Source organism: Giraffa tippelskirchi, chromosome 1 (genome assembly GCF_054371585.1).
Source record: "Giraffa tippelskirchi isolate mGirTip1 chromosome 1, T2T-mGirTip1v1.2.pri, whole genome shotgun sequence".
In the NCBI taxonomy this organism is placed as follows: Eukaryota; Metazoa; Chordata; class Mammalia; order Artiodactyla; family Giraffidae; genus Giraffa; species Giraffa tippelskirchi.
Genome location: NC_137275.1, coordinates 209,322,673 through 209,348,075, shown reverse-complemented (window position 1 = coordinate 209,348,075; position 25,403 = coordinate 209,322,673). Strand labels below are relative to the sequence as shown.

General features: G+C 37.1%; 1 protein-coding gene and 2 long non-coding RNA genes across 7 annotated transcripts in view; 2 read left to right on the top strand and 1 right to left on the bottom strand.

Annotated features, from left to right (window-relative positions):
• The first annotated feature begins 128 nt into the window (after positions 1-128).
• LOC145519879 (uncharacterized) lies at positions 129-8,833 on the top strand. Its single transcript, XR_014063995.1, has 2 exons — positions 129-265; positions 7,033-8,833. It is a non-coding gene; the product is annotated as an uncharacterized LOC145519879 (long non-coding RNA).
• On the bottom strand, positions 7,990-19,491 carry NIPSNAP3A (nipsnap homolog 3A). Of its 5 annotated transcripts, none has more exons than XM_081524696.1 (6): positions 19,312-19,491; positions 16,566-16,776; positions 14,175-14,333; positions 12,477-12,692; positions 8,922-9,008; positions 7,990-8,832 (listed from the first exon to the last, which is right to left on the bottom strand). In XM_081524696.1, the coding sequence occupies exons 1-6, from the start codon at positions 19,369-19,371 to the stop codon at positions 8,756-8,758; spliced, it is 810 nt and encodes a 269-aa protein (XP_081380822.1). In that variant the 5' UTR covers positions 19,372-19,491; the 3' UTR covers positions 7,990-8,755. The 5 variants fall into 5 exon arrangements, with proteins under 5 accessions (XP_081380822.1, XP_081380833.1, XP_081380845.1 ...); XM_081524707.1 differs by having other exon boundaries at positions 12,543-12,692; XM_081524719.1 differs by lacking the exon at positions 19,312-19,491 and adding an exon at positions 18,806-19,133.
• LOC145519858 (uncharacterized) overlaps positions 19,307-25,403 on the top strand; it is a 72,033-nt gene continuing 65,936 nt past the window's right edge. The window contains exons 1-2 of the long non-coding RNA XR_014063973.1: positions 19,307-19,406; positions 24,083-24,204. This is a non-coding gene — a long non-coding RNA (uncharacterized LOC145519858). The remainder of the gene's footprint in view (positions 19,407-24,082; positions 24,205-25,403) is intronic.

Genomic DNA, 25,403 nt, shown 5'->3' with positions numbered 1-25,403 from the left:
AACCCCCAGGTTGAGACTTGCACTAGAACTTGCACGTGTGAACAGAGCTCGCAGACTCCTGGCCGCTGGCCCGTAAGCGCATGCGCGGCCCGTGCGCTTACGTCAGAAGACTCTCCCGGCCCCTCCCCTCCCCCTACAGGAATCTCTGTGGGCGTCCCCGCGGCAGGTACCTGAGGCGCTGGTGTCTGAGCGACCAGAGCCCTAGTCAGGCTTCTCTAGAGGACACGCATGTTGGCGCTTCGAGCTCTGAGGGGGGCAGCGGCTGGTATGCTTCCTCAAGTTCCTCCTCCTGTGACCTCCGGGCCGGCAGGGTGCTCCCTGCATCAGGGTAGATGAAGCTTCGGGGCGGGTCCGCTCGTCCTGTGGGGACTGGGCGGCAGGTCAGCCTAGTCAGGGAGGCATCTGCATCTGCCCCAGAGCCAGGAATTTGGTGTCGGTCTTGACCCCTTGGTGTCCTTTTGTTTCTTCGACGGGTCTTACCCCCAGTGTCAACTGTGTGGCTTTAGAGTTGGCTCACCTGTGTACAATTAGTAAAAGTTCGTGTGTAAAATGCAAGTGTGTAAGATGACTGGGAAGGTAGTATGGATTCCTGTGCGTGTCATCAGTTCAGTTCAATCGCTCAGTCGTGTCGGACTCTTCCCGACCCCATGGACTGCAGCACACCAGGCCTCCCTGGCTATCACCAACTCACTGAGTTTACTCAAGCTCATGTCCATTGAGTCGGTGATGCCGTCCAACCATCTCCCATCCAACCATCTCATCCTCTGTCATCCTCTTCTCCTCCCGCCTTCAATCTTTCCCAGCATCAGGGTCTTTTCAAATGAATCAGTTCTTTGCATCAGGTGCCCAAAGTATTGGAATTTCAGCTTCAGCATCAGTCCTTCCAGTGAATATTCAGGACTGATTTCCTTTAGGATGGACTGGTTCAATCTCCTTTCTGTCCATGGGGCTTTCAAGAGTCTTCTCCAACACCACAGTTCAAAGCATCAATTCTTCATTGCTCAGCTTTCTTTATAGACCATCTCTCACATCCATACATGACTATTGGAAAAAACATAGCTTGACTAGACGGACCTTTGTTGGCAAAGTAATGTCTCTGCTTTTTAATATGCTATCTAGGTTGGTCATAACTTTCCTTCCAAGGAGTAAGTGTCTTTGAATTTCATGGCTGCAATCACCATCTGCAGTGATTTTGGAACCCAGAAAAAGGAAGTCAGCCACTTTTTCCACTGTTTCCCCATCTATCTGCCATGAAGTGATGGGACTGGATGCCATGATCTTAGTTTTCTGAATGTTGAGCTTTAAGCCAACTTTTTCACTCTCCTCTTTCACCTTCATCAAGAGGCTCTTTAGTTCTTCTTCGCTTTCTGCCATAAGGGTGGTGACATCCGCATATCTGAGGTTATTGATATTTCTCCCGGCAATCTTGATTCCAGCTTGGGCTTCATCCAGCCCAGCGTTTCTCATGATGTACTCTATATATAACTTAAATAAGCAGGGTGACAATATACAGCCTTGATGTACTCCTTGGAACCTTTCCTATTTGGAACCAGTCTGTTGTTCCATGTCCAGTTCTAACTGTTGATTCCTGACCTGCATACAGGTTTCTCAAGAGGCAGGTCAGATGGTCTGGTATTGCCATCTCTTTCAGAATTTTCCACAGTTTATTGTGATCCACACAGTCAAAGGCTTTGGCATAGTCAATAAAGCAGAAATAGATGTTTTTCTGGAACTCTCTTGCTTTTTCGATGAGTCTAACCTTATTCAGGGCTAATTACAGAGAGGATTTCTCAGTTACTCAGAGGAATGGGGGCACCGAACTAGATAATGAAAATACATTCATATTTTGAAATCAAGTAGTTTGTAAGCTTTAAAAACAGAAGCAAAAAAAAAAAAAAAAAAAGGAGCAGACCTGTGATGCTGTCCTTATTCCTGTTATTGGCCCGCAGAGTAACCCCTTTCATAATTTTCAGCTGTTTTTTCAATGCTCTTTCCCTTTTTATGAATTATATACACTTCCTGGTGCTTCTTGATATTTTCAGTTATACATGTTTCCTATTGCTGGAAATTGATTTAGGTCTGTTACATACCACCCCACCCAAAATACTTCCTTTCCCTCATCTGATTAATTACATTAAGAATAGTTACTTTTATACTGTATTGATGTTTATACTTTTATTATTACATTACCTTGTTTCACACATAACTAGACACATAATATATAACTAAATCCAGTTACACAATAATTACATTTATGCACACACCTAAGTGATATTACTTATACTATTAAGGCTAAGGAATTACTGCAAGGCTATGGTTTGTGGTTGCATTGATTGTGCCTTTTCAAAGACTTTTGAATCTTGTGTTCAGAAGAAGGGAGGCTTTTAAAATTAGTAATCCCAAAGGTGGTGGGTCAGTTTTCTAGTTGATGGGCATCCATATCTAATCAAACAAGATAAAAAGTGTCATCTGTACCTGGACTGGATCTTTAAGTTTAATTTCTTAGACTTTTTCCCTCTAGAATTCTCAATTCTCTCATTCAACCGGTATTACTTAAATTCTATTATTCTTCATGAACTTTTCCAAAAACTGGGGTGCAGAGTTGAACAAAAGACAAAGTTAGTGTCCTCTTGGTTTCCTCAAGTTAGAGGAAACACATGAACAAATGAAGGAAATATATGTTGAAAGTGAAAGTCGCTCAATCCTGTCCGACTCTTGACGGCCCCATGGGCTATACAGTCCATAAAAATCTCCAGGCCGGAATACTAGAGTGGGTAGCCATTCCCTTCTCCAGGGGATCTTCCCAACCCATGGATCGAACACAGGTCTCCCGCATTGCAGGTGGATTCTTTTTCCAGATGAACCAGCGAAGGTATTATTAAATATGATGAGGAAAAACAAGTAGGATATGAGAAAAAACAAGTAGTATATAAAGTGCTGAAGGGAGGTAGCATAGACTGGTACCTATTTTCAACGGCAATTCTTCTCACACCCCACCTTTTTTGAAAGTTAGCAACAGAACTTATGCAGCTTAGTGCAGCCATGTGACTAAGTCCTGGACAGTGGGATATGTAAATGCATTTATGACCTACTGTACCGATCTTAAAGCAGTGTTGGTTGTTGCCCTCTTCATCTCTTTCTTATTTCTGCTTGCTGAAATTGGATGTAATGTCTTGACTTCTTGGAGTATGAGGGGAAACCACATGCTGAAGATGGCAGAATGATGAAGCAGCCTAGGTTCTGACACCGTGGAACACCATGCTAGGAGCCCTGTATTGCCTGTCTCTGTACTTGTTTTTTACATGACAAATCATTTTCTAGTTGTTTAAACCTATGATCTGACCCACTATCCTTCACTCAGTGTACCCTCTTAATCTGGGCACTCTACAGGTCCCCAAAATATTTGTGTTTCTTGGAGTTTTTTCCTTCTCTTGCCAGTCTCTGGAACTTCTGTGATTGAAACATTCTGCCTCCACTTATCTTCTCATTTTTCTTTTTCTACTATATCTCTACTTTTTTGACTTTACGTACTGCAATTTTATCTTCTGAGTTGTCTACTGAATTCTAAATGTCTACTTTCTGGATATTCCCCAGAATATTTTTCTCTTTTTAGAAATAATATTTTTTTCATGGCTTAAATATTTTTGTATCTTGGACATTAATTACAGGTATTTATTTTAGTCATTGCTTTAAGGCCTTCTTCCTGCAGTATTTCTTTTTCTTTCAAGTTTTACTATATTTTCTCATTGATTTCTTTCCTCTCTTGATACTGGGTTTTTCCTATAATATTGTTATGTTTGTGATCCTTGATTGTCAGTTCACATTTTGGACAGCGACAAAAAGAAAGCTGAGAGCTCGTTCAGTACCTGGAGGAAAGGGGCTGTTAAACAGTGGTCGTCACTGTAGGGTTTTCTGACTGGACCATTTCAGTGCTCGGGAAATGGCCTCATTGTTACAATGTGTAAGTCATTTCTCTTAGCCTAGCCAATTGTCCCCATGAGGAATCTTCCAGGGTCCCATCTGTGAGTTCTAAGCCTTACTGCCAGTTTCCTATGACTGAGGAAGGTAGAATTGCTGACTATCTCAGTATTTGGTTGATAATTATTCACATAATTGACTTGTTTAAGACTAGTTTTGACACTGTCAGCTATATCTGGCATTCTGGAATGTTGTTCAGCCTTTCAAGAATGTATTAAATAGGATATGCTAAACTGCTACAACAAATAGACACCAACATGTATGTCTCAAACGTAACAGGATTTTATTTCTTGATCCTTAAGATCTAAAATGGGTTTTCCTAGTTGGCAGGTAGCTCTTCTGTACATGGTGAATTAATGACCCAGTATTCTCTACTCTGTGACTCTTCCATCCTTAGAGCCCCATCGCCAACTGCATCTAGTCAGCAGAAGAAGAGAGAATTTCCAAGGAGAAAATACTTACCAGATACTGAAGAGTAAAACCCATGACTGTAAATTATAGAAGGGAAACATTGCTAAGTGCTAAGAAAGTTTCCTCCGTTTCTCACAGGTTTTAATTATCCTCAAAACCCTGTGAGTTAAGCTTTATCTCCAAGTGAGAAAGCTGAATTTCTGAAAGAGCAGTAATTTTCTCATGTTGACTGCTGCTAAGTGGCACAACCAGGGTTTAAGGCCAGATTTTAAACCCTAGTTCAGTTTACATTTATTTTAAATCAGTTGAGTAATCAATTAACTTTTTAATGTTTTACCTTTACTTGACCATCATGGATTGTTTTTACAGCATCTTTATAATTTGTCATGCTTTATTATTCTCAACATTGTATGGCGGACGAGAGTATTAATAATGCAAAGGGCCAACAGGATGTATCCAAACCCATGGGACCTGTCTCTTTTGCCCCTTGTTATATCCTTCAGGATATTGCCTAGAATTTTCTCAAACACACTTTATGATTGAAGCTCAGATGTCCTTCTATCTCTTGTGAAGGTTGGCAGAAACATTGTTTATAGCAAAGCAGCACTACTTAGATTAAAATTCCCTCAAAATCATTGTGCTGTCTTCTGAAGATAACTTAATGGCATTAGTTGAAGTAGTCTTTATATTTGAGACAATTTTATTCTTATACAGACACTGGATATTAAAAAATATAGTTCCCAATTTACCCAAGTTTTTGGAATCATTGGAAGTTCACACTTAGTACAAATAAACATGGAAAGTAGGGAAAAGTAATAACTTTACAGGCTGCCTCAGTATAAATTCTACCTCATAGTATTTCTCATTGAATAAGGGCCCTGAGCCTGTTAGTGTGGAATGAGGTCTGTCAGTAGGTTCATGTGACTAGAGTTTCATTTGTGATTACCTCTTCAATGAGAGCTAGGCCCTAATTAGAATGGTTAATTCTTTCATCATTCCTATTTAGCTGCCCTTCTCATTTTAAGAGTTTCTAATAAACATTCTTTTTTAAACATTGATTATTTTCAAATCATAATCTTATTCTTCTATTTCAGAGAACATCAGTGATACCTGTTTCACAGATAAGAGTACATCAAATTCATGTAGGAGCTGTCATGTGTATTAATGACTTGTACTTAGTTTTTTCTTGTTCTCTTTCCTTTCACTTTGTGAAGTTGGTATTTCCATTTTACAGATTAAAACAAAAACAGCAACCAACAAACTCAGAGAGGCTAAGAGCCAAAGGTAGCTAAGTCATTCAGAGATGGGTCATTCATTTTAATACTCCCCAGTAATCCAGTGTTAGAGTAGACAGTTGGTATGCATTGGCGTGTTCCGCTTTACCAGGTTCTCTACCTGCGGATCAGAAACATTTAAAAATAATTCCAGAAAGTTCAAAAAAGGAAAACATGAATATGCTGCCTGCAGGCAACTATTTACCTGGTATTTACATTTTATATACAACTAATTCCATAGCATTTGCATTTTAGTAGGTATTATCAGTAATCTAGAGATGATGAAATCTAAAGAGGATGTACATAGACTGTATGCAAATAGTATACTGTTCTATATAAAGGACTTGATCATTGCAGATTTGGGTATCTTCCCGGGTCCTGAAACCAATCCTTTGAAATATCAAGGGACATATGTACCATAACTTTTATTTCTCCCCACTGATTTTTGAGTGTTTCCATGTAAGTATTGTTCCAGTGAGTAAATGGTACATCTGAGTAGCTGACAGGTAAACAGGATCACCTAACAGTTTATTATTTAAGACTTTAAGTAGAAAGTCATCACTGGCATTTAGTGATCTTATACCAGTCCAGACTGAGCTCCAGTTAATACGTGAAATTGTAGATCCTATATTGCTTCGTGGAGCATGGCAATTATTGTTTCTGCTTATCTTCTACAAAATATCAGTGTAGGTCACTAGGAATTTTATATGACCATGCATAATGGGTGTATAAGACTGTTCTTATAACAGGCATGTTAGAATTTTTGTTTCTGTTTGATTAATATGCTATATGTTGTTGCTTCCCAGTTTACTTACAGCCAGGAGAATTTAACTTATTTGGGTAATTTCACACTAATATTTCTACATTTAAGTTTTCAAACCAAAGCAGTCCTTTGTGTCTGAGAATTTACAAATTACTGCTCTTACAAGGTAAAAAATAGTGAATCAAACTGAACCACCATTAGGCATTGGTGGTTCAAACCTGTTAGTTTTGAAACTTTCAAACCTTTCTTTTTAATTTTATTCTATTTATTTATTTATTCACTTTTGGCTAGGCCATTCCCAGACCAGGGATGGCACCTGGGCACCCCCCAGGGAATTCCCTCTCAGACCTCTTTCAATAGTTTCATTTTGGTACTGGACTCAGAGAAGTCAGTTTTGCATTTGCAAAAGCTGTCAGGTTTTTGACTTGAAAATGATGTTTTAACTCTGAATAAAATAATTTCACTTATTGAACAGGTGTTTTTAGAATATCCCTGGGATATTCTTCAGATAGATATGTGTGCATGTGTGTATGTGTGTGTCCACCTCTAGTGAGTCCTCAGTTGCATCAGTGATCCCTCAGATCCTCATTAATTTTCTCTTTGCAGGAACAGCACGTCCGTGGACATGCTTATGTCCATCTGTGTCACCGTTGTGACGTCCTTCTTCCCAGCCAGCTTTGTCGTGTTCCTAGTCCAGGGGCTCGTCAGCAAAGCGAAGCACCTGCAGTTCATCAGTGGCGTGAAGCCCGTCATCGACTGGCTCTCCAATTTTGTCTGGGACATGGTAAGACCACCCGCCTGCTGCTGCTTCATAAACCTCCTCAGGGCTCTAGATTGGACGGATGAAAGAGCCTCTGGCCTTCAGCAGGAAGTGTTCTAGCTATCCAAAGATTAATGAAAGAAGAAAAGGCAGACAGAGCTGTATCCTTTCACGTCACCAAACATGGCATTAAAAACAGAGCTGATCTCACACTAGAGCAAATATGTCCACATGGATGGCAGTTAATACAGCTACCACCTCATTCCCTGAGAACCTTTCAAAGAAGCTGAGGTGGAAGACTCTCAGTTAAAACTCAAAGCTAATGCCTCTAATATGTTTGATGGATTTGAACCTCCAGAGTCAAGGTGTTCTTTGATTTACTAGGAAACTCATCTGTCCTCCAAATTCCTGAGGACCAGGTAACCTGAGAGGTGATCGAGCTCCCTGTTTTTTCAGTTTCCCCACGGAGAGCTAATTCATAACTTACTATATTGTTTTTGCAATGTGTTAGAAACATTAAATAACATAGCTGTAAGTACAGATTACCAGGAGAGGTTGGTAGTACCAAATCTAGTTTAAGAAGGCTGAGGCACTCAACTTAAAAACTGAAGTTGTTTGTAGGAAGATCTTGTATTATCTATGATGGTATGAAGAAATTCTTTTAATGTTACTAGCAGGGTATTTACTTGAGGTGACTTAACGTTTACAATAAAGACAGTACATTATTATTGTCTCATTACCTTATGGCAATACAACAACAGCTCCAGAAATGAGGATAAAAATATAAAACACAATAAAAAGAATCAGATTGTATAGGTAGACTTTTATTAAGGCAAACATTTCCATAAGCATAAATATCTCATTAAAACAGATGATCAAATATCTTTATTAAAAGTGATCCAAAATGAAGTAAAAAATAGTAAAACTGACTCTAAATGAAGACACTGCAGCATATAAACCAATGATTCATCACTGATGTTTAATACCAGGAGCTAATAACATTTTCCAAGTAAGTAATTAATGTGAAAAACATTATTAATACAGATGACACAGATAACATTGTACTCTTCCATAGTAAAGAAATATGTTTAATATTTTTATGTACCCCGTTTGGTATTATAAAATAAACCTGACTGGACAAAAACTTTTAAAATCTCAGAAAAACAGATATGGTGAAAAAGGTAACAATGTATACAAATAATTTAAAGATATTATCATAGATATGGAAATGTAATAATCATTTGAATGTAAGAAAATGCTACAAAAGCAGAGGGTTATCAAAAGAGAGGATGACAGATATTCTCAAACAAATGAAAAATCAAGATCTGGTAGTAAAGGCAAGTATTTTTAATATATGACAGATACTAAAATGCCAAGGGGAAAATGAACAGACTGTTTCCTGAAGTGGTAGTGACAATGGACAGATGTAGCTTTTAAATATGCAAAGGACACAGCAAATTAACTTACCACCTCCTTCAAATAAAGTGAGAATCTCTTGTGAGAATTTAAGCACCAATAGCAGATACATCTTATGGCATTTCATGAAATTCTCTGTATATCACTGGAAAACTATTTCAATGGTGAAAATGATGCAGGAATCAGAAGCATATTCTGCTGAGACTCAAGGAAGTTAACACTTTCCCGAACTGGAAATAAATTTGTAAGAAGGCATATAAAGTTATTGACTAAATCCGATTTGTTGTAAGAATAACTCATTCCTAGTGAAATAGCTTACCAGCTGCCACTACCCTGGGATCCTCATGAGACTGATGTCTTCCAGCTGCACGGCTGTCTGCACTCTCATTCCACCAAAGTACATGAACTGCAGAAATAAACCAGAAATAGATGTTCAAGACTGTGGCGTTACTACCAATAAGAGACAGAAACATTAACCAGAAACTGAAAGTTCTATTCTTTCAATCAAAATACTGATTATCACAGGTAATGCTAAGTATGTTACTGATAAGATTTCAGAGGGGACAGAGATTTGGGAGAGAAATTTATAATTAGTCAACCTAGTTTTGTAGATGAAGAAAGAAAAAGCTGGAAAAGAGAAGTAAAATAATGCAGCTAAAGACATAATCAGGCCAAGACCCAAATTGTATGACTTCCTAATACATGTTAACTTTATTTTAAAAAAGCAAGATTATAAAAAAGTTGTGCTTACTATTGAATATTTGGGTGATGGAAAGAAAAAAATGGAGGATATTAAGCGTCAAGGAAAAATTCTATTAAGTGCATTTCCTTTAAAAAAATGGGAGTAAAATCACATTAGGATCTTGCTGTATATTATGCTTAGTAACAGATTTTTAAAAATCAACAATTTGTACTTCTTCTGGAAATAACATTAATTTTTAATGGCTATGGGAATTCCTTCTTGTAACAACATTTCATCCCAACCCCTTATTATTAGCCAATTAAATTATTTTCACTAATTCAATATTCTTTGAAATACTGGGATAATGTTCTTATGGATAAATTTTTATAATATACACTATCTATATAGGAAAATGCAGAGAAAGTACGAGGCATTTCTATACCACCCAGAAAAAACCGTTTTAATACTGACTGGTGTAACTCTGTCCACAGTTATGCATATATATTTGTATTTACACACACACACACACACACACACACGCTTCCCTAGTTATGCATATATATTTGTATTTACACACACACACACACACACACACACGCTTCCCTAGTTATGCATATATATTTGTATTTACACACACACACACACACGCTTCACACACACACACACACACACACACACACACACACACACACACGCTTCCCTAGTGGCTTTGTGATAAAGAACCCGCCTGCCAAGGAAGGAGATGCAGGTTCAATCCTTGGGTCAGGAAGATCCCCTGGATAAGGAAATGGCAACCCACTCCAGTATTCTTGCCTGGGAAATCCCATGGACAGTGGAGCACGGTGGGCTACAGTCCATGGAGTTGCAAAAGAGTCAGACATGACTTAGTGACTAAACAATAACAATACATATAAACATGTATAAGAATATATGTTTATAGTTATAATTACATTATATATGACACATATTTATATATCTATTTATGTATCACATGTGTATTACATAAAGGTCATACTACATTGTTTCCAAAGTTTCCTTACTATAAACAGCTGACATAAACTTGATTAGAGCAGCAGTACATGTACATCTATGATAAGAACATTTACCACTAAAATTTGTTGGGTGCTTGCTACAGTGCTGGGCCTGGTTTAAATTTTGCATGTGTTAACTCATTTAGTTTTCATAATAACCTTAGGTGCAGGTTATTATCACTTTTGGATGAGGAAAATAAGTAAGGCACAATAAGGTTAAGTAACTCACTCAAGGTCATAGAGTTTTAATTGGTGGAGCTGGGATTCAAACCCAGGCAGTCTGGATCTGATTATTTTCTTAATATAAACTCCTAAAATTTAAACTGAGAGAAGCGAAGAGTATCTTATATACATATATACACACAAATATACAGTGTATATATTATACACTATCCTCAAGAAGTGAAGTACTGATTTATAGTTAGCATATTATCATACTCCTAGTACACTGAGAATGAATTTAAGATTAAAAGATGTGTGTACACACATTTCAGTAGTTTTTTAAATAAAAAAGTATACACATTCATTATAGTAAATTAGAGATTTAAAAAACCTTTAATGTGATCATTTAAATATGACTATGTATTTTATGTCCTTTCAAATTTCCTTCTCGTAGAACTGAAAACATTCATGTTTCCTTACAATATAGGCAAAAACCATTGAAATATTAAAGCTTTTTATTTATACTTATTTGCCAAACTACTGGAGAGGGGCAAGCTTAAGCCTAACACAGTACGACAGTATTTGTTTTTCCCTGGCCCCTCTAATACTGTATCTTTATAATACATTTTTATTAGGTAAAAAAGGTCATCTCATTATTGTTTTAATCTGCATCTTCTTTAATATATATGTCACCTGTGTCATCTTGGCATAAGCTTTTCTTTTGGATTTCATTTATATATATATAAAAATACACACACACACACACACATATATATATATACACACACACATATAAATGCACAAAATTTGAGCCTTTGAATAATAAAATTATCAGTTGATTCTTTTTTTCCTTCATAGTTTCTTCATTTGTTTTTGGCTTACAAATGTTGTTTTCACATATTAATAAATTTATCTATATTTTGTTTCAGTAATTCTATGAATTCAATTTTTAACTGAGATATATAATCCATCTTGATTTTATTTCAGTGTATGGTATGAGATGGGCATTTAATAATTATCATAATTTTTCTTTTCTTTATGTATTTCTCAACTGGGACAAACATGTGTTTTTGCACAGTCTAACTTTTTATTTCTTTTTTTACAATATATTATCAGATTTCTGGGGAATGATTAACTCAGTTTTTGGATATCTTAGGTTTGAGATGTCTATTAGACATAAGGCAACTGGATATTATGGGTTTTCAAATATTAAAGGTCTTAATCATTTATTCTTTCAGATAAACTTTATAAACATTTTCTGAGTTTGCCACAAAAAAACCCCACTCAAATTCTGATTGGAGTATCTTTCAACTTTAAAAGTTCAGTATACCAAACAGATGTTTTTCATTAAATAAATCAGTATGGTATATATACTATGTGTATCTAAGTAGTGAGAGATTGGTTAATTTATTTCTTTGGGTTTGTCCGTGTTTTTAATATTATAATAACTATATATTACTTTTCACCCCAAAACAATCTCCCTACGTCAAGTAATATTATTTTTAAAAAAATCACAAAAGGTAGAAATAGTACAAGCTTTCATGTATAAAAAAATAAGTTGTTAAGACAGTAAATTTTAAAAGTTTCCATCATAAGAAAAAAAAATTTGTAACTATGTGAGGTGATGGATGTTAACTAAATTTATTGTGGTAATCATTTCACAATATATCCATACATCAGATCATTATGTTCTACACCTTAAACTTACACAAGGTTATATGTCAATTATATTGCAATAAAGCTAAAAAAAATAGTAAAAGTACATTAAAAAAATGATGAACAGGTGATTTCTTGAGATTATTTCTAGTTTTTTAAAATTTTATCATTTTGATATATCAGAGAAAAGAGCAGTTCAGTATTTGAAAAATGCTTCATAAGGTATTGATATTCTAAATAAGATTGAAAACAGGTTTACTTAACTCTTAAAATTACAAAATAACTAATAATTTGGCAATAAAAAGTAAAATACACTCAATAATGAGAACAGAAACAAACTGACCCAAGGAGCTTAACAGTAGATCAATAGTATACTTTGTAAATTCATAGGAGAGATGGACATCTGTACCTCTGTTGAGTACTCCATATTCTGCATGGAACACTCCAACTAATTTTGTGTAGCCTTGATTGATGTGAGTATGAACTGCCCTTTTAAATGGGTCACCCCACAGAGCTGGCCCACCAGGTTTCATCTGAAAAGTAGCCAGTTCATAGACTCCTAGAATAGGGAGAAAAATATTTTACAGAACACATTCAAGCAGTTTGTCCTGTCTAGTTTGGTTCTGGTGAAAAGCTAATCTACATATATAGATTTGGAGGATCATACATGTATACATGTTTATGTAGACATATTTAAAATAATTTGCACTGTTTTTCTGTGCTTTTATGTTTAGAAAGTCTTTGTTCTAGTTTAAGGGTGAGTTGTTTTAGCTTAAAGTACAGAACAAAGAAAAAGGGTCTAGAAGATACAGGTAAGTTATTATCTAAAATATTTTTAACCTATAAAATTTATTAATAAAATAGTGAGAATTTATAATAGGACTTTTTAGCTGCTTGCATCTACACTTTCATAATAGAAATGAATAAGAAAGTATTTTCCAATTTCTTATAGCTCTACTAATCTTTTCAACTTTCACTACTTTTTTGCTTTATATAATTGCCTCCTATAGGTTTGCATTTCTACCAGCAACAGCAGGCAAACAATGGACCTCAGAGTTTTTGAGGGAAAATGAACCCTAAAGCAGATGCTTTTATTATTCCTAAATATCCAGGTAAATACTTGAAAAGCATTTTACCTTTGGATAGAAGTATAGAGTGGATGGACAAAAAGAAACCACAGGACCAGTAGATTTAAGAAGTAGAGGAAAAACATGCAAGTTACTGAAGAATCATGAATAACACAGAGGAAGAGAACCAAGACTTGATATTATCTCTGAAGTCCAGTAGTTCATTTAGATGGTGCAAAACGCTGAGGGGGATCTAGGCAGATAAGGATCTAAATAAGACTTTTCAATCTCCTGTAATCTAAAATGCACTATAGAGTTGGGAATAATGGGAATAAAATATCATTTAGTTTATGCTTTTTCTAATCTGACCTTTGGTTAAAACTGGATTGAGGTAATAATTTCTTTAAGTCAGCAAGAAGTGAAATCAGGAAGAAGACAAATCTTTAGGAATTATTTTCAAACTGAGAAATAAGAAAGAGGAAGACACAAACGTTAGACTATAGTAATATAGCTTGGCAGTTTCAGTTAATTCATTCCCCCCAAACAGTCAATTTTATAAGCAAATTTATACTTAATGATTTGAGATTGATAGTGATTTATGGAAAATACTTTTAAAAGTTTATATTGTTTTAAAATTATGATAAAAAATCATACATTATCCCTCCTTTACCCACACGTGTTCCTTGTTCCCAAGGCCCAAATTCTCAACCTTTAGTGACCATGTCAACTTTTTCTATAATACAGCTAAATTTTAAGCATCAGTACAATACTAATTTGGAAAAATACTTCATTATTTAATGCTCATTTTTAAAATTAAGAGCTCCAATTTATTTTTATCTCAACAATCAACATATATTCCTATATTAAGCAAAAGATTAACTTCATTTTTCCCATTAGAAGTTTAGTTTTTATAGTTTAAAATCTTAAGTAGTTTCTCCATCAGAGTTCAAAGTGAACAAGACAGAGGGACTTACCTTCTTTTGGAGGTTTTTCTAATTTGCACCATGGCACCAGATAAGTGATTTCACTCTCTTGTTTATCAATAAGAGCCAAATTTGGAATGAGAAATTGTTCTTGCCATTCCTTATTTTTGGCCAAGGCTTTCCGAACTTCAGTTCGATGAGCAAAATTGTCTATAGGAAGGAGTAAGAAAAATAAAAATGTTTGATTTGAAACTACCTCTACTTTTTCTGGGTTTCATTCAATTTTATAAACATTCATCGAGGCCACATAAGAACTGTGCTATATTACTGGAAATACCAACATTGTTCCCAATTGTTCATGGTCTTAAAATGGGAGCAGCAATGTAATCAATTAATGATAATGTCATACAGTAATGAGCTTTAGATGCTCTACCACTTAATAGGTATTTGTGAGAGTTAGGTTAAGTTATTGATTCTTTCTGTGTCTAATTCCAGGGCTGACATGAGGATTAAATGAATTAGTACATGAAATGAGCTCAGCACAGCACAGTGTTTGATACCTAGTGAGTACTCAATATACGTTAACTGTACTTATTAATTTTATTGAGGCATTTAAATTATAGTGCCAGTTTAGAAAAACACTTTGTTAGTGATGACGGTGAAGAGTGGTCAGGTCAAAGTACAATTGAATTAAATTTAACATGAAGTTAAATTAACATGAAATGAAGTTAAGATTTGCTTTTCAGCCTCTCTGAACAAACAGCTTCTAAAGAAGTAGTGCTCCTTCTCTTACTTGTCACCCATTCTTTTTTACCCAGTACTATTTATCCTGTTTGTTACCCATATGTTAGTAACATATGGGCCTAGTACTACTATATTTAGTAATAGGACCTTTTAAGACTAATGGTAAAAGAGTTTTCTATGGTTTATGCTGTGTAGATAAGGAATAACAGTTATCTTAGAGATAATGTAAGTTATATTAGATGTTACTAGTAATTTTCTTAGTGGGACACGATTCAACTGGTGGTGCATAAAGGCATAAGTTGTATTTTGATGGGATTTGTTCTATTACAAGAGGGAGAGCCCCTAAACTATGGCCTTGTTAAATACAGAATGAGTAATGCTCAGTCGTGTCCAACTTTGTGACTCCATGGACTGTAGCCCATCAGGCTCCTCTGTCCATGGAATTCTCCAAGCAAGAATAGTGGAGTGGGTTGGCATTTCCTACTCCAGGGGATCTTCCTGACCCAGGAATGGAACTCGATTCTCTTGCATCTCCTGCATTGGCAGGCGGATTCTTTACCACTGCACCACCTGGGAAGCCCTTTACATATAAAACTACTTTATGACTATTTGGACACTGATGACCAGACATTAAATGAAATTAAGTTGTGTCTGACTCCTATGACCCCATGGACTGTAGCCCATAGGGTTTCCCAGGCAAGAATTCTGGAGTGGGTTGCCATTTCCTTCTCCAAAAATTATTTAGGTATCATCAAGTTCTTAAGTGACTTCACAAAGATCTGATACTGCAGTAATAAATATTCTGGAGATTCCTGTAATCGTTCTCCTTTTTCTAAGCCAGTGGTTGGTCAGCTTCAGTATCAGAAGAACTCATTCAGTCCCTTTTCCTTTACCTCCATAGACTAGTATAATGACAGTGAATTCCTTGAAACTCTGGGGGCAGAAAAAATCAAAAGTGGTCCTGAAAACAACAGAATTATTGAATCTTACAGGTGGATGAATGGTTTGAAGTTAACTATCATCCCCTGAAAGTGAAAGTCACTCAGTTGTGTCTGACTCTTTGTGACCCCATAGACCATAGAGTCCATGGAATTCTCCAGGCCAGAATACTGGAGTGGGTAGCTGTTCCCTTGTCCAAGGGATCTTCCCAACCCAGGGATCGAACCCAGTTCTCCTGCATTGCAGGTGGATTCTTTACCATCTGAGCCACCAGGGAAGCCCAAGAATACTGGAGTGGGTAGCCTATGCCTTCTCCAGTGGATCTTACAGGTCCAGGAATCCCCTATCAACTTCTATTTCCCTAAAGTCCCCTAGATGTTTGAATGATTTTTGCTAAAACATTAATATCCAGATACAGCGTCAATATAAAGAAAAATTATTCTTTTCTTTACGACCCTAACCCACTTGGGTTCTTGCAATCACTGCTTTAAATTTTTCATAAAAAATCTTTACAATAAGCCACTCTAAACTTTTTTTTTTTTAGAATTAAAGTTTAGTTCATAATATAAAGGTTCCAGTGATGGGCTGTTAGGTGTACTCTTGGGAAGAATAATCACTGAATATATTTTTGGTATTGCTTTTTAAAGGCTTTACTTAACCTGTGTGTATTTAAAGTAACATAGATCCAAGAACTAAGTTTCATGTAATATCTAACAGAATGGACATCTGTACTGAATGCTTCAAGCTATTGACTCATACCATACTTCCAAATATGAAACACTTTATTCACTCTGCCTCCAAATTCTACATTCCAGTATCCAACCAATTCAGAGTGAGCTGTCCGAAGATGAATGTTTTTCTTAACATTTTCCAGGAACTCATTCATCTTTGAGGGCTTAAGATAATAGGTACGAAATTCATAGAATGTTCCATCATATTGTCTGGGGCCTGTAGCAAAAGATGAACACACCTAAAGAAAGATAAGGAAAATTTAAATATTCTGGGAAAGAAGGGTTTATAATATTATGTTACAACCAAATCTGAGTCTGGAAACAAGAGACACGCATTAGATTTATAATCTATTTGGACTTCTGTTTTCCTCTCTCTGTATAATTTTAGAGATATGTCAATAAAGATGCCCACTTTTAAACATTCTATAGCTACTGTTCCCTAGGAGGGAGTCCACCATTAGTCACTTTTTCATGAGAAGTTGCTCACAGGAAAGCACTGGGGCACTTTCTTTACCAAAGGACAATTAGGATCCTAATAGTCTTTACAAATAGTTTATTACCTCTTATTTAGCCAATATTCCATCTTTATTGAATAGTATATATGTTAGAGTTAAAACATTTAAAACAATTTCTAAATATACACATATTTTGGCTAGCACAATGAAAATGTGTTTACTGGCAAAAATTCATTTTTTTAAGATTCCTAAAACAACGGAAATTCCTGGTCAAAGTATTTTTTAAATCCAATGAAGTAGACCACTGGTCAAAAATAGGACAGGAGTTTAACTAATGTAATAGGAAACTATGACCTAGCCAATTGTATTGTATAATATGGTGATATCCTGTGTAAACCCTAGAAAAAGAAAAAAAAAAATCAGTGTCAGAATTGTCTGAATAGTTACTAGGTTTTAATTACAGATGCAATCTGCAGAAGGGCATTTAATCCACCCAATTATAGCAGGTTGATATAAATATCAGTTAAGAACCATTAGTTACTTCTGTAATAGTCAAATGCTCACAATGTAAATTTCTAATTTGGTTCTCTGAGTGAACTTAACTTTCAGTAGGAAATGCTTTGAGTATTGTATGTGTTTGTGTGTATACATAGGTATATACAAATACATAATATATATATATATATACACATATATATACACACACACGAATATACACATACACTCATATAGTATTCTAGTTTACATATCCATCCTATTTAAGTTTTGTTAGCATGCGCACATTTCCTGAAGTTGATTATACCAGAATTATCTATTAAACTAGTTTAGGTACTTACAAAGCTATTGATGAATTTTGGCCTTATTTTGACTACCTGATATGTCAAAGAAAGCAGTATGCTTCATGCTGTGACATATATTTTGTTTATTGAACACAATAATACATATATTTTACTAAACTGTGTATAAGACTTAATTATAATCTCTTTTGAGGTCATTCCAAGTCTATGATGAGTCATATTCTTATTGCCCAATTGACTACGCTTGCCATCAAAAACAAGTGCAGCTGCCCCTGCATTTGGCAGATGTTCTTTTGGTGCCATTTTACCAACTTTACTAACAGAATGTTAAGCAAATAAAAGCTGCCTACTATTTATAGTTTAAAAATATTATAAATAAAATATATCAGATATCAGAAAATGGGTCAATGGAGTAGTTGTAACAACTTTTCAGGGAATTCATATTTGGAGATCAAAATATGTGATCAACGGCACACATTTTATTATCACTGGCAGAAGAAATATACAGTAGGAAAACTCAGGGAAAGGTTAACAGCAAGGGGTATGTGGTTTGTGAGGAGTCATGAAGTGATTTTTGTTGCAGGGCCACTAGAACTGCAGGGGAAGGGATCATGAGTGCTTCCTTATCTCTAACTTAGGGCTCATTCTCCTTAGCAGTGACTTCCAATTCATTTATAAGAGAACATCTGGTTGACATTTAATAACGTCAAAGTACAGAATAAAATTCTAAGGAATAATTCTTGATCCTGCCCCAGTAGAGAGAGTCAGGATAAAGGCTGTAATGCTAATCTCGGGTGAAGGAGCCATCATGGTTTCTCAGTCAGTTTGAGAAGGAAGTAAACGCCTGAACAACAAAAGGAAAAATCTCTATGTTAGATTCACAGAACAGGCCAATCCCAGACACTTAAAGCTTAATCACAGTAATCTATTTTGTACATTTCTCATCCAGATTAAATGAAGTTGTCATCATCATATTTGCTACGAGGTTCCTGACAGTGGCTGACTCGGGCACTAACCTCAGGAGACAGTGACAGCTGGGCAGATGCTCCACCACCCGAACCCTGGGCCCTCTATTTAAGGTTCTCGGCCTGCAAAATGCTGGGAGGTTGTGTATTTCATTTAAAAGGGGGAGAATTGTTCTGTTGCTCCTTCAGTCTGGAGGGGCTTGTCAAAACATAGGCTGGACCAGTGCCTGGTACAGGCCCCAATGCGGCAACAGCAAACTCGCGGGTCCGCAAAGACGCAGCAGCTGGCGCTTCAGGCGTGTCCTCACGACCAACGGGCACCTAGGCTAGGCGACCCTGGCCGTGGGTCTTCTCTTAATGGCACCCTTCCTCCTTCCGCGCATCCCAGGGATCCCCGCCTCCGGATTCCGAGACTGGCTAGAACTTCTCGGGCAGCACCACGCGGGCTGGTCTGGGCCCACTGACGCATGCGCGGCCCGCGCTCTGCCCCGCAGACGCCCCCGCCCCCTCCTCCCCTCCCCCAGGAAACGTTTTGGGCGCGTGCCGGCGGCCGGTACCTGAGGCGCCATCGTTGGAGCGGTCAGGGCCCTGGTCAGGCTCCTGCGGAGGGCAAGCATGGTGCGGCTTCGAGCGCTGAGAAAGGCAGCGGCCGGTACTCTTCCTTAAATTCCTCCTCTTGTGTCTTCCTGACTGGCAGGGAGTAGCGCCTGCACAACTGCGGGAGGCCGGCTCTGGGCGGGTCGGCTCCTCCTCCTGAGGGGGCAGAGGGTGGGGCGGACCGCCCCGTCAGCCAGGCATCCTCCTCAAGCCGAGCGTCAGAGCATTTGGTGTCAGCTCTGACCCTCTCCGTTTGTTCTCTAAAACGTGGTTATCCTCAGCGTCAGAAGTGATATTAGAATTAGTAGAATGTTGACGTCCTCGTTCCTATACCACCTGTCTGGGCCCATCACCTCGTCTCGCGCACCTGCTTACAATTAATTCGTAAAAGCGCGCGTGTGGAAGGCGAGTGTGTGACCAGGGAGCCATCACTTTTCTCAGTGCATTTTCCTTCCCCGTCCTACTCAGCGTGAAGCTGTAAGGCTCCAAATAATTTACATTGCATTTTTCAGGAGCTCAGAGGAATAGGGGTACCGAGCTGCTGCTGCTGCTGAGTCGCTTCAGTCGTGTCCGACTCTGTGCGATCCCATAGACGGCAGCCCACCAGGCTCCCCCGTCCCTGGGATTCTCCAGACAAGAACACTGGAGTGGGTTGCCATTTCCTTCTCCAATGCAGAAAAGTGAAAAGTGAAAGTGAAGTAGCTCAGTCGTGTCCGACTCTTAGCGACCCCACAGACTGCAGCCTAGATATGAACAATTCAAAACTAAACATACATTGTCAAAATTCTGTAACCCTTAAAAGCAAAACCTCTGGTCTAGTCTTTCTTATCTCTGATTATTGCTCACCAGAATAACTACCTTCTAACATTTCGAGCTGTTTCTTCTAATGCCTGGTTCTATATTTTAAAATAATAGGCATATTCTGCTGTTTATTTATTTTTTTCTTTTCTGTTTAGATAGCATCTTTTGACTGTCTATGGAAGAAGAGAATTTACGTCTCTAGTATAGCACTCCCCCCAACTAATTTCCCTTTCTGCATCTAATTGTGTTTCTGCTAAAAAAATCAATTAATTACATCACTAATTTACATTATCTACATCATATTAATGTTGATGTTATTCTTGCTAATGGTTACATTATTGAAAACATTAATGTCATATTTCTTATATTATCAGGACTAGGGGGGTTAGTTGTGCCTTGTGCAATACTTGAATCATTCCTTCAGAGGAAAAGATGCTTTTACAAAACAAAGCATTATCTGTGCCCAGATTGGATCTTTATGTTTAAATTAATTTTCTTAGACCTCCCTCCCCTACGCTGGAATTAACAATTCCTTCCCCCATTCAACCTGTATTAATTAAATTTCCTCTATGCTGACTGAATCACTTTTCCAGAAACTGGGGTTCACAGGTGAACAAAACACAAAGTCTGTGTGTCCTTGGAACTTCCAGGTTAGGGGAGGCAGACAAATGAAGGAAAAATATATCAGGGATTAAAATGAGGAAAAACAGAGTAGAATAGGGAGAATAGAGAGTGCTGGAGGGAGGTAGCAGAGACTGCTGGCTATTTCCCAATAGTCATTCTCCCAAAGCCCCTTAAAAAAATACCAATAGAACCCAGGCAGCGTGGTGCAGCCATGTGACTAAGTCCTAGCCAGTGGGATATTTTAGCACATTTATGACCTACTGTAAGCATCTTAAAATAATGTAGGAGGGTTTTTTTTCACTCTTTGTCTTTTTCTTATTTCTGCTTGCTGGAATGTGAAAGTAATGAGTTCTTGGACTTTGAGGTAGAAGCCAGGTGCTGGAGTTGGCAGAACAACAAAAGCAGCAGCCTAGGTTCTGACACCATGGAATACTAGGAGCCCTGGCCTGCCTGTCTCTGGACTTATTTTAGGAGAGAATTCATCTTCTAGTTTAAGCCACTGCTGTGTGGCATATACCTATGATCTTAATCACAGAAAGGTGATTGTTTCTTTTATTTATTTTTCATTTGTTTCTCTTCTTTTCCTTTTATTTGTTAATTACCAAAATCTTTGCCCAAACTCAAAATGGTTGAAACTGTTAATCAGCTTTTCAGCTTCCTCTTCTAGAGTTATCTTTAAGGAATCTTTTGGTCTCTTGGTCCAGTGTGGACTAAATGTTCTCTAAAGTGGCCCTGTAGTAATTCTTGAATCTCCTTTCACTCATCTCCTGGGAAATCTCATTTGCCTTGGAGAGGATATCCTTTTTCCAGGATCTTATATCTTTTTTTTTCCCCCTCCTAATTTTAGGAGAAGGTATATGGGAATTAAACTTCTGAGGCTCTCAGCTCTAAAAATTTGTTAACCTCCTTAATTTATAGTTTAGGTGGATGTAAACTTCTACACTGGAAATAATTTTTCCTTTTTTTTTTTAAGGTACTGCTCCACTGCCTTATAGCTTCCAGTGAGATGTTCATCCCATTTTAATTCTTGGTCCTTTGTATGTGACTTGTCTGGAAGCTTTTATGTTCTTCTCATCCCTAGTTTTCTGAAATTTCACAGTGATATTCCTTGGGATAGATCTTTTTTCATCCATGTGTCTCATTCAGCTGTCTTGCTGATCCTGTTCGTGATGCCGATTGCCTTACTGTATTTCCCTGTGCTCACTGCTTGCTGAACCCGTGGTGGGCAAGGCGCAAGCTAGGAGGCTGGAAGAAAATGTGAGGAGATGTGGGAACTGCAGATGGGTTTATTCTCTCTTGGCTGGCATAGCAGCCTTAGCAGCAGACATAACACAACATAATCACACACAACCTTTAGGGCTTCTCCAGGTGAAGCTTATACAGGTGTGCTACACAAAGTAGCCCATGATCAAGTGAGTACCTTGTGACGTACATGTGCCGTGCCATAAATGATCTCAGCTGTTACATAAAGCTCATGACTGCATGTGTAGTGCTATAAGTGATCTCATCTGTTCCATAGTCATTATTTACAAAACGTGGGGTGAGAGAGCCTAACCATGACATCTTGGCTAATTTGCTTTCTCCCAACACTCTCCCACCCTAATCTGGAAACTCTTAAATTATGAGAAATTTGTTGTGTTTCTTGGATTTTTTTCTTCCTCCTCTATCTCTGGAACTTTTGTTATTCAAACATCATGCCTCCACTTGATCCTCTAATTTTCTTTATTCCTGCTAAGTTTTTAATCTTTTTTTTTTGCTTTTTCTGGGGGGAGAGGGGGTCATGAAATGTTCCACATTTATTTTGTAACTCACCTAATAAACTTTTAAATGTCTAATTTAAATGTTCAGTTTATTTCCAAAAGCTCTTTTTAACCTCTTTTTCCCAGAATGCTTTTTTCCCCTACTGTCTTCAGAAGTATTATCATCTTTTTGTTTCATCAGTTTAATATTTCTGTCTCTCTGGGGGCTGAAAAATGGTTTCAAGTCTTCATTTGAGTTTTGTTTTCTATGTATTTTATTATTTTTCCTCTCTCTGGTACCAAAGTTTTTCCTGAAATGTTTTTAAATTTGTCTGTCAACTCATTTTTTAAAGTGAGACTATAAAAAATTTGAAAGCTCTGTGAGTATGGTGGGTTTTGCCAAGTCATGATCTTTACTGTAGGGTGATCTGACTGTGTAATTTCCTTCATTAGATATCCATCACCCCAGCTGTTATTACCTATAAGCTATTCCTTGTCAGCTTTCTCTGCGAGGAAACTTCTGGTGTCCTACCTGTGAGGTCTAATCTTTATTGTCAAGTTTTTGAGGCTAAAAAGAGGAGAAGGCCAGAGATCTCGATATTTGGCAGTATCTTTAGAGAAAGAAAGGACAGTCCACTCCAGTATTCTTTGCCTGGAGAATTCCATGGGCAGAAGACACACACAGAAGTCAGACACAATGGAGTGACTATCACTCATTCACACTTCAAGAACATATATATATATATATATATATATATATATATATATATATATATACACACACACACATATATGTGTATACATATATATATATATATACACACATATATATACATAAATATATACACTAGGCTAATGTATACCATATAGGCTAATATATATGCCATCTATATATACAGATATATAGTTTAGGCTGTAATACATATTACATATATATTGTAATGTGTATAATCTGGGCTAATTTGCTGTTACAAATTGACACCAAAAGTGTATTGTGACTCAAACACTAATGAATTTTGTTTTTTTAAATGAGCAGAGTGCATTTACTTAGATGGCAGGCAGCTCTTCCATACATAAGGATCTAGATGTCTTCAATGCTGTGGCTTGACCATCCGCTAGTCTCATCATTAAGTGCATCCAACCAAGAGCAAGATAGAGGAAATCTCAAAGAATATTTCCAAGAGGAGAATGCTTACAAGATAGGAGTAAAATTTATGGCTACAACTTAGAATTAGATAAACATTGTTAAATACTGTTAGGGGCCCAAGACAGTCTCCTATTTAGTTTCTCACAGATTTTAATTGTCCTCAAAGTGCTATATTTAAACTTTATCTAAATGGTACGATTTTGAGAGATAAATAATTTCCTCAGGTTCACTGCTGCTAAGTGCTAAGTGGCCCAGCCAGTACCACTTTTAATTATTGCTCATCTGGTTCAGTGAGTGTGAAAGTGCATTTTTTACACTGTACATAACAAATAGTTATCGGTTAAAGGGTGGAGGAAATTATATGAGGTGGGTAAAGGCAACAGTCCACTTGATGATGTCTCTACTTGGTTTCGTCCAAAGGTCAGGCTCATCACATCTGCAAAAGGAAGTGGGAGAGGTGGATTCAACACTAGCCCAGCTGGATAGGAGGGCAGTAGCTTTACATGTAAACTCCAGATACTTGAACTCTGGTGATGTCCCTGGTAAGTACTTTCTTTGTGCTGCATTCTGTGGTCACTAGGTGGTGGTATAAACTGGTTTCTTTCTTTAGACCTTGCATAGTGTGAGCTATTTTTGTTACTTTTGAGTTCCTGTAACTTAACCTATGGGTATTTAGAGTGGAGTTCTCTCAGTTCTTTTTTTGTCATATGATATTATATACTGAAGAGAACACCTTCAGGAAAGATGAATTACTTTTTTTATGAGTTGCTTTATTATAAATATAAATAAACGGTAATAAAGTAACAAATTTTCATGCGGTGTTTGTTAGCAAATATTTTGTTCATATTGGTGAATATGTATTAAGCACCTGTTGTGTGTTGAGTATTAAATTAAGTGCTATGGGAAAGAAAGAAGACTGGATGCCTTTTCTTGAGCTTGTCAATGTCTTGATGGTTCTATATCAGCCTCTTTGCTGCTAGCATTCTTAGACTAAGCAGCAGGAAAGACTTGTGGAAAGCTCAAAATTACATATAATGTGAATTTTATTTAACATTATTTCTATTAATAAAATAAATTGTTTTCATTACTAAAACATATAAACATGAGTTTAAGAAATCCTTAATTAATTGACTTTAAGTTTTGTATTTGAAAGTGAATTCTAGTGCCAATGACCTTTAAAAACTCTCAATAAAGAAGCAATTATTTCCTAAGATAGGCTTTGCAAGTCTATTGCTTTGAATAATCCTTGTGCCTCACAGCTGCAGTTGGGGGAAAATGGTAAAGGGGAGGGAGGTATTTCTGGACCTTTTGCTACTTGTTTCGGATTTTTATTACAAAATATGGCTGATTTCTTTCCTGTGTATGTGTTAGTCGCTTAGTCGTGTCTGACTTTTTTGCTACCCCGTGTACTGTAGCCCGCCTGGCTCCTCTGTCCGTGGAATTCTCTAGGCAAAAATACTGGAATAGGTTGCCATTTCCTTCTCCAGGGGATCTTTTTGAAGCAAGGATCAAACCCGGGTTCCTGCATTGCAGCCGTCTGAGCTACTACACCCATTACCTTCAGGGACTAGTATGCTTAGTTTGTGGCACATTTTTTTCCCCAAGAAATTCCTCTTTCAAATGAATATGCATTATCTGACACTCTCTAATGTAATTCTGTTCACCTTTGCAAATTGTCATGGACACCTACTAGTTGAGTAATCAACACATTTTTTAATCTGTTTTAGCTTTAGTTGACCAT